General features: G+C 30.5%; 1 protein-coding gene across 1 annotated transcript; it reads right to left on the bottom strand.

The window, feature by feature from the left end:
* Positions 1-5590: 5590 nt before the first annotated feature.
* On the bottom strand, positions 5591-7417 carry LOC128189041 (uncharacterized). The gene is made up of 3 exons (XM_052860451.1): positions 6948-7417; positions 6349-6616; positions 5591-6256 (listed from the first exon to the last, which is right to left on the bottom strand). Exons 1-3 carry the CDS (start codon positions 7168-7170, stop codon positions 5695-5697), a joined length of 1053 nt encoding a protein of 350 aa, XP_052716411.1. The 5' UTR covers positions 7171-7417; the 3' UTR covers positions 5591-5694.
* Positions 7418-9476: the final 2059 nt, after the last annotated feature.

The following is a 9476-nucleotide window of genomic DNA, read 5'->3' as shown; positions in this document are numbered from 1 at the left end:
CTGTCGTGTATCTGTACAACCAGACCAGTCTACAGTTGACACATTCACTGCTGTCTCTATTTTGACGTTAGAACACGAACTGCACCAATTCACGTAAGAGCAAAGAAACATTTGAATAATCATATCCATTACATGTACACAAGAGTGAAAAACAATTGTGAACGTTACAACAACTAGCTGGTCATTTTTTACCAAGCTTGATGAACTTAGGCATTGCAGTATATATCAACGTTAAAATGCACCCGGAAGTATGCCAAATTGGGATGATTATCAATGTACTTGGACGATCCTCATAAGGGCTAATTGTAAATTTAACAAGTAAACTTGGGTTCCGTTATAAATGACATTGGTGAGTTCAATTAGGAGCTTGATTTTTTCAATTTGAATTTTGATGTTTAAATGTATAAAAATGTGTATCTCAATCAAACAAAAAATGTCTTTCTCTATTTAGTTCCAAGCTAAATACAAATATCACAATTCTATGTTCTGTAAGCATGGTTTGTGCCATGTTTGTGTTTAAAAATAGGTCGCTGAACAGAAAATACCAAACATAAAGCAAAATTTAATGTGATAACTATTAAATCACTACAAACTGTTGATGGTTTTTTTTGTTTTGTTTTGTTTTGTTTTTTTCATGATAGTTCTATATTTTTCCATGCTTTATTTCAATAATTACCAATCAATACAATAGTTCTAAATATAAAGACAAACACGCCAAAAAGACAGAACACAAACTTTCACTCTCACACTCATTCTAAATGTACAGTTTCCACGGTTACTGAGGGGTTACTGCAGTATATGATGCATGTCATAATTACATGTTGATATAGATATATGTGTAATGCCCATTATAGCAAGTAAGCATATGGAGATGATTCAAAATAATTAAACAGGAATGTTTGCAATAAGATTCTCAATAGTTTTCCACCTAGTAATGAATTCATCTCATTTTTATTACAAACAACTTTCTCTCTACCAAATAATATGCCAATATTGATTTCAATAATTCGCTAATATGCAGATCAAAACTTTTCCTTGATTTGTAAAAAATATATTGTTTTGTTAATAATATCAAAATATTAACAATATCATTATTTTCTCTTGTGTAGCCAAATATTACTTCACTTAATGAAAAGTTTATATCAAAATGACAATAAAATGACAAAAAAATGTTCTAATTGCACCCATAATTGTTTACTCTTATGACAATAAAAAAACAAATGTTCAATCGACTCAGGTTCTTTTGTACAAAGATTGCATTTTTTATTGCATGGCAATTAAGTAAATATTTGTTTGTTCCTAGAATTCTATGGAATATCCTATATTCCAACAATAATAGTTTACTGTCTTTTGTACAATTAAAAAGTGCATTATACTTTGATTTCCAACTAAACGTATCATCTAACTCAAGTAAAGTTTCCCATTTATGTTCATGTTTAGCACAAAAATAGATATCTCGAATAAACACATTGTACACTTCTTTGTTATTTTTTTGTAAATTGTTTATAGATGCTGGTAGGAGAGGAAATTGCTTATGTGTATAATAGTTGTCATTAATATGTAAACAAATGACTTTTTTAATCCAAGTACAGTGGTAAATGGCATATTAACACCAAATTCATCAAGCTGGATAAACTCTCCAAGATCATTAAAAAAATCAGACAAATAAATAAAGCCTTTCTTATATAAACTTTCAAAAAACAGTGATTTTTTTTATCAATTTTGATTTGAGGATTAAACCAGACAGGAATGTGTTGTGCATCCAATAATTTATCTACAATGTCAATGAAATCACTTTATGATATTTAAGTTTCTTTCCTAAATAAGTTATTGATACTATTTGAGAGATTTTTTGGATAATCAGATCCTAATTGCAAAAGTTTAGATATTGTACTTTTTGTAATTACACTATAGAGAGTACTCAGTAGATTATTTTTGATTTTAAAATTCTCCTGAACCAAGACAGTTTCAGTGATTTGAAGTAGGAATCTAAATGTACCATTTGGAGCCCCCCATTAGTATACTTCTGAATTAATAATGCTCTTGATATTTTATCATTTTTTCAATTCCAAATGAATTGGAAACGGGTTTTTTCCAGTCGTTTTAACCACTCTTTACTTGGTGTAGGCAACGTTATGAAAAGATGTGTCAATTTAGGTAGTAACATTAACTTTATAACAGTTATCTTTCCTAAGGGAGTTAACTGCCTTTTAAACTGTTGATGTTGTTCATAATTAGAGCTTCCAAATAGAAAAAAGAAGTCTCAGACTGGTTTAAACGAAGGTATTAGAAAAATACAGTTACTTATGTAAAAAAAAAAATACGACTCGAGTCTTTAATATATAACAAAAACTTGTACACTCTTACTTGCCTGTAACTTGACAAGTTACATTTGGATTTTGGTTATCAATTGTAAAAAACAAACTAAAGCTTTCTAGTAGAAAAAATCTTGTTAAATGAAAAGACACATCCATACAATAAACATTTATTCTGATGGAATATTTATAATTAAATCCTGCGTTATCAAGATTCAGGAATTGACTTACTTTTATGATAATACTGAATCAAGTCTTGCTCTGATAGGAAGAACCCTTAAACGTCACGTGTTTTTGTTGTTGTTTTGTTTTGTTTTTGTTTTTTTGGATATGAGTTTTCAGGAGTAAGGCCAAAGGTTTTTAAAACTCATTCTTAGAAAACGTGTTGTATTCTTTTAGATACTATTTCTTACAATGAAATTTTATACATACTACATGTACATAAATTGCACTACAATACACATCCATGAGCGTTTGCGTTCACTGATTGAAATGTTGAAATTGCCGATATCAAGCTCCTGTGTTTCAACGACAATGACCCATCACTCGTGTTATGAGTCTGTTAAGATATTCTGTGTTTAACAACAACAGCTTCTATCACACCACCAATAACGGTAACTCCAATCAATGGTTTTATTATTTTAAAAAGGTTCTTTACTAAACTTATTCAATTTTTATTCTTTATCATTAAAATTGTCATTGAATAGTTTCATCCGCCGAGAAAATCCATACAAATGTGATTCTACAAAAGAACCATACAAAGATCGTGTGTAGTGGTATTTCTTACACCTGTTGTAATGACGAACATTAATGACCAGAGGTTTAGTTTAAACCTCCAAATTTGATCCGTGTTCAATATTGTTTTACCTATTCTATTCTATTATATAACACCAATAGATGTTGAAAACAACTGTACATGTGTATTATCTATTTATAAAGGTAAAGATTTTAATTCTATTTGAAGATGCAGGTTACGTTTTTTAAATTTTGCTCTTTTGGAGCACATGACAAATATATTTTCTGGAAAAAAAGGAACGCATATTTTTAAAACAAATGATGTGTTTAGTCTTATGTTTAGACATATGATCTATGTTTATACCTTAAAAACATATTGAATATTATCTAACCATTTAATATATCTTAGAGTAAATTGTAGATGAGTGTTGGTTTTAAAATCATATTTTTTTCTTTAACAATAATGTCCCTTCTTTTTTATGTTCCAAAACGTATATTCAACAAGTGTGGCTGAATTGTTAATGTTGCATTATATTCAACAAGTGTGGCTGAATTTTTTATGTTGCATTATATTCAACAAGTGTGGCTGAATTTTTTATGTTGCATGACGTAAAATGATTTTATTATATAACGTTTAGGACTTGGCTCTTTGGCTGGTTTTTTATCCAACATTTTAGAAATACTTTCACCTGCATGTGACATATTAGGTATATATACAACATATGAATTTATCTACTCTGGTGAATAAATAAATGTGAATTGGTTTTTATCGTTCATGTAGCCCAATGTACTCACGTGTTTTCCCTATTTTGATATCAATTCAAGCAGACGTAATGATAAAGAGGTTAACCTCCCTTGAGGAAGTTCCATCACTAAATCACATAAAAAGTCAATTATAACTAGTTAATGACTCGCTGAGGATGGTACTTTTTGCAGATGGCTGTACTTGTGTTGGCTTTTGAAATTGCTAAATTAGTCTCAGAATAAAAACAATCACTAATGTACAAGGTTTTTTTCCTTTTGCAGGATAACATATTTCACATTACATTTGCTGTTAAATCCTTGGAAAATAATTTACAAATAGATTCCAACGGTAATGATGCATTGTACGTGTTTCTAAACAACAAATCAATTATATTCTGTCGACACACGTTTTGTTGTTTCGATTTAGATATTTGATTACAAAACGCACCATATGTTGAGGGTATGATCGTCATAAAAGCTGTACAATGTATTAAACAATATCAAGTATTTTTTTATGGAAGTTTTTCAATTCAATTCATATTTTTAGCAAAAGTGAAGATATTTGATCATTACAAATTGCAAAAGTTTACAATTCAGGATAACGTAACTCAAGAAACAAAATTTTAATACTTGTGAGTCAACGAAACAAAAAAAAAAAGAACAGAATAAATCGATCAGGATAGGGTTTTAAGTGAGCTGGACCCACTGTTGTTTCACGTGATGACAAATGTATGAAGACAAAAACTGAATTCTATAAAGCTGAAATGTTCTCAAGTAACCCCAAGAATAATTTAGTTTACAAACATTAATTTTTTAAGATAGTTTCCCCTCCTATCAATTTGCAGATTTAGGTTCAGGATTTATTTATGCACTCATTCATTGAACCTGGCTAATCAACTTGTTTTTAACTTCAAACTGGAGTCTTCGTTAATCCCACATAAAAAGAGGAAGTAAATATATTTGCTATCTATTTCGGTAAAATCGTAGATAATATTGAATGGAGCAATCGAATTTCGAAAATGGTACTTGACAGAACATAAAGGAAATATTTAAGTACGATTTATGGAAACAAAACGTTCAAATCCACTTCAATTTCAAGAGCATAATATTTACATTTTGGAATTTGCACAGACAAAATGACATCATTGACAAAATTATCTTCCAACTCTCTCAATATATATATATATATCAAGAAAATATATTAACCAAAATAAATTGTATACACCGGTATTAAACATTTAACATTTAAGTTGAGTTTGTTTTATTCTATCCTCCATGTATGATTTCAATTTGACCTGATTTACACAAATACCAAAGTTCTCTTAAGTCTATTGTAATCTTCAAACAAAATTTCAACTTTAATAGGAAATCGTTTTCTTATTGGTTGAGCCAATGGTTATAAATGATTCATTGATTCTGTTATTCATTTTGTAATCTATGCTGATACTTAAATCATAAATATAAATATTTAACATATTAAGATATGTAAAACTAAAATAATAGGACAGTCAAAAAGGCGACATATAGAAAACTGAGATGTAAACCATAACCTATGTTTACTTAAGTTTGATTATTTCATCAAAGCACTGCTCATATAAACTTTCACTCATGAAAATGTGTAAAACTAAAACGATAGGACAATCAAAAAGGCGATGCCTACAAAAGACACAAATATCAAAATAAAGTGAAAATGTGACGTTGGAAGGAATAAGAAATGTTACAACTGTGACTGAAGATATGTTAATGATATCTATCATTTAACTCCTTGTGGAGCATAATGTTAATTTAGTCGATCGATTATACTGTTGGGTCTTTTTTTCAAGCCAAATACTTATATATAGTATGATCATCTATCAAAGAGTTTTTGTGGTTTAATAAATATTGTTGTATACCAAGATGTTTAACTTAGTTCTATATAAGCCGCTAAAGTTGAAGCATGTTCATTGTCTTCCCCAATCTGGTCAGAATATTGAATTGATGACATCCATGGTAAATGAAGAACGGGACATTCATCCAAAGCCGGTCCACCACACTTTGCAGGTCGAGGGACACTCACATTCATGTAATCTTCACAGGTGTCTAAATGGTCGGTTTCACCTGACTCACTTGATGAAACAGTTCTCACACAATGAGCTTCAACTGAGGTAGTAATTCGAAGGTCATTGGCATCAAGGTATCCTTCGCAGGTGTTCATGTAGGTGGCTTCGTCTGATGAAGTAGACCGAATATCATCGGCTGGTTCTAAACATCCCTCACACGTGTTCATATAGAGAGTCTCATTGGATGCTAAAGATTGGTTTGATGAAACTGTGTTCAGGTAATCCACTTGTTGAAATGAAAAATCATTTTGAGGTGGTAGGGTTTTAGCCGGTGATTCAAGTTTTACAATATATCTTTCATTTTGGGTCTCCAAACTGTCTACAATATTACAATCGACTTCCTGGGAAACGCAGAAAGAGCGCCTATTTTAAAAAAATAAAAACATATCAGCTAGTGTTCCTTATGTTCTTGTTAATAAAACATGGCAGCATGCATATTTAAATTGAAAGCTTACTTCGACTTTGTTTTCTGTTCATTTCTTCGTTTCACAGAAACGAAAACCACAATAGTAACAATGGTGGTAAAAACTAAAAATCCGCTGATGCCACTTAATCCTAAGAGGAGATAATCTGGAAGGTGTATGGTGCCCGCCACTATCTGTTGGGATATCTGGGATACCTGTTCTGTTGTAGACGAATCAGACGTGTACATTTGTGGTTCCTTATTGCGGGCACCTTGCTTTAACTTTGAATCATTTGCTTCTTGATTTAACTTTGAATCACCTATAAAGTGGAAAATCAATCATTAAGTTTAGTGAAATGTTTAGTGTAACTTCTGGAAGAATACATCAAAAGATTCGTAGCATAAAAACATTCATCGTCGGATACCCATGGGTGATCGCGTCTTTTACTTCATATATAAGTAAAATACACGATCACCCGTGTGTATCCGAAGATGAAAAACATTGTGAAAGAATGTTTCATGAACGCAGTGTCGATATTAGTGTATAGTATAGTATATTTTTAGAATTATGATAACGTTATCATTTTTAATTGTCGTTAAGGAAAAAGAAAACCAAACTTGAATACACATTATGAAATCCATTCAACTCACCAATATTGTAGTGGATTGTGAGGTTTCCCGAGCAGCAGGTCGTTGAATTTGTGTACAACACAACATAGTCTGAGTTTATCACGGTCATGTTGATCTCTCTTGTATCTGAACAACCGGACCAGTCTACAGTTGACACATTCACTGATGCATTAATTTGGACGTTAGAACATGAACTGCACCAATTCACGTAAGAACAAATAAATATTTGTATGCTGAATTCCATGGCTTGTTTTCTTTAAAAATGTCATTAGTTGGCTGTATATCTTCGTTAATCCTGCTTGATGATAATGCAGCATTGCATTATCATTGAAATGTTATGATAACCAGGAAGTGAGGTACATTGCGGACCTTGTCCAAAAGTATAGTTTGGAAAATGTCCTAGGGGGAAGGAAATATGTGTTTAATTTAATTTTATTATGATAGTGCTGATTGGTTTCAATATAAAAATCTAAAATCACAGGATCTCTCACTCATTATCAACAAAAGTATTATATACGAATAACAACTATTAGACAAGTAATTAGAGGATAAAATCCTGAATGGTTTCTTGATCGCTGATTTTAAAAGCAATCACGGATACCGGGTTGATGTATCGATACACAAAGAAATGCATACTTTTTCCTGTAGACATAAAATGAATCAATCTACTTTAATTGTTTTTAGAATAAACCCATAAAAACAAATCATTTTACTACTTCATATTTGCCTTCTAAAAGGACAGTACACAATGTTTTTTTTCACATTTTTCATAGTTCGTATAATTTTTCACTCCACATGCAGTGTATACGTGTATTTAGTTTAATTGGGGGTTATAAACTTCCTATATCATAAAATTCTAATTATTTCAGTTAATGATAATACTTGAGCACTTTGAAAATGATTTTAAAATAAATAGCTAGCGACAAGCATGTAAAAAGAGAAATTTGTTGCAATTGTTTTGTACATGTATTATTTGATTCAAAGGAAATCAGTTATAAATGTTTATAAACGGTATTCATTTGGCTTGGAGCATGGAATAAAGGCAATAAAATCTTATCCACTTTAATCTTAGCCATAAAATATGATTGCGTAGAGACAATAAAGTTTTGGAATATGGACAGCCATAATAATATTGTTGACTAGAAGTACTCAAGATCTCTTATAGCTTGTTTTTAAGAAATCAGATAAACTCATATTTCATGTTTATTAAAAACGGTCTGAATTTAACACCATTGTCTATAAATGTACAAAGTTGTCAAAAAATATATTATGAAACTTGGAAAATTTGGAAGCAATAATTAATCATGACTCCGTTGGTATTGTTTACGTGTATATGTACACACTTTCGACATAAATTTAACGTACAGTCGATGGCTGCATTCATTGTATCCATCAATTACTAATGTACCAATGCATTAAGAGGCAAAATCACAAAATTTAATGGAAAAACAGTAGAATGTAAATATAACATTTTAATCGTAACAAGTGTTACTAGATATCATGTTGTCTTCAAATTAAGATAAGCAATAGACCTAACATGGAATATTTGCAAAAGGAGGTGTGATACAAGTATTCATGTACCTTTCAAAAATTTTAATCAAGATTTTATTTCTCATTTTAATATTTGAAATAAGTCGAAAACTAACTCAAAATCCTATACTAATTATACCTTTAGGAGCCTGTTTTCCTATAACGAGACTCAGCTCACATGCCAAAAAATATCAACAGTCAAATTATAAAAAGTCTGGTTTTATTTCCTATTACACACCTGGTTTGATTATTATTCATGGAAATCAAAAGTCATTTACTAAATATTAAAAAGGATTAAAGACTTTCATCAGAAATTAAAAAAAATAATAATATTATTAATTATGTACGTGAACAAGTGCTTTATTTCTGGAAACTTACACAAAAAGTATTTTTATCGTTTCAATGCCATTTTTCTTAACAAATACAAAAATTAATTTTTAAGTCAACGAAAAAAAAAATCTAAATTGTGCCATACATTCCCATGAAGATTTTGCATCTATTATAGAAGAATAGAATTATGTGATGTATGATTAAAATAAGATTTAAATATCTGTACATCTGTAACATATTTTTTTAACTGGCTCTTTGAATGATTGCAGAATATTAGCAGCCCCCTCCCCCCCCCCCCCCCCCGTGGCAATGGCAATGCATTTTTCAAAATTATGCATTTTGAAAATATTCAAATTGTGTTCAATTATAGGACCAAATGAACAAAATTTTCAAAAAGCGTTAAATTGTGACCAAGTTAACAAACTTTGAAAATATTTTCCAAAGTGTGTTATGAGTAAACATTAACATTTGCTATCATGCTGAAACTTTACGCAATTTAAAAATATTACGCACAAGTTGAAAAATTCTGCACTTCAAAGGCACGAGATTTTACTCTTTCGAAAAACGTTTTACAGCTGTGTGACATCAGTTCCTGATTTCTGAAGTATGGTTTGGGAATATCAAAATTTCCAAGTTCAGGATCGTACTAGACGACAATTTCTCGGAACTCAAAGGCTGGCACCATTAACA

Source organism: Crassostrea angulata, chromosome 6 (genome assembly GCF_025612915.1).
Source record: "Crassostrea angulata isolate pt1a10 chromosome 6, ASM2561291v2, whole genome shotgun sequence".
Taxonomy (NCBI): Eukaryota; Metazoa; Mollusca; class Bivalvia; order Ostreida; family Ostreidae; genus Magallana; species Magallana angulata.
The sequence above is the reverse complement of the archived record's forward strand: the minus strand, read 5'-3'. Positions and strand labels throughout refer to the sequence as shown.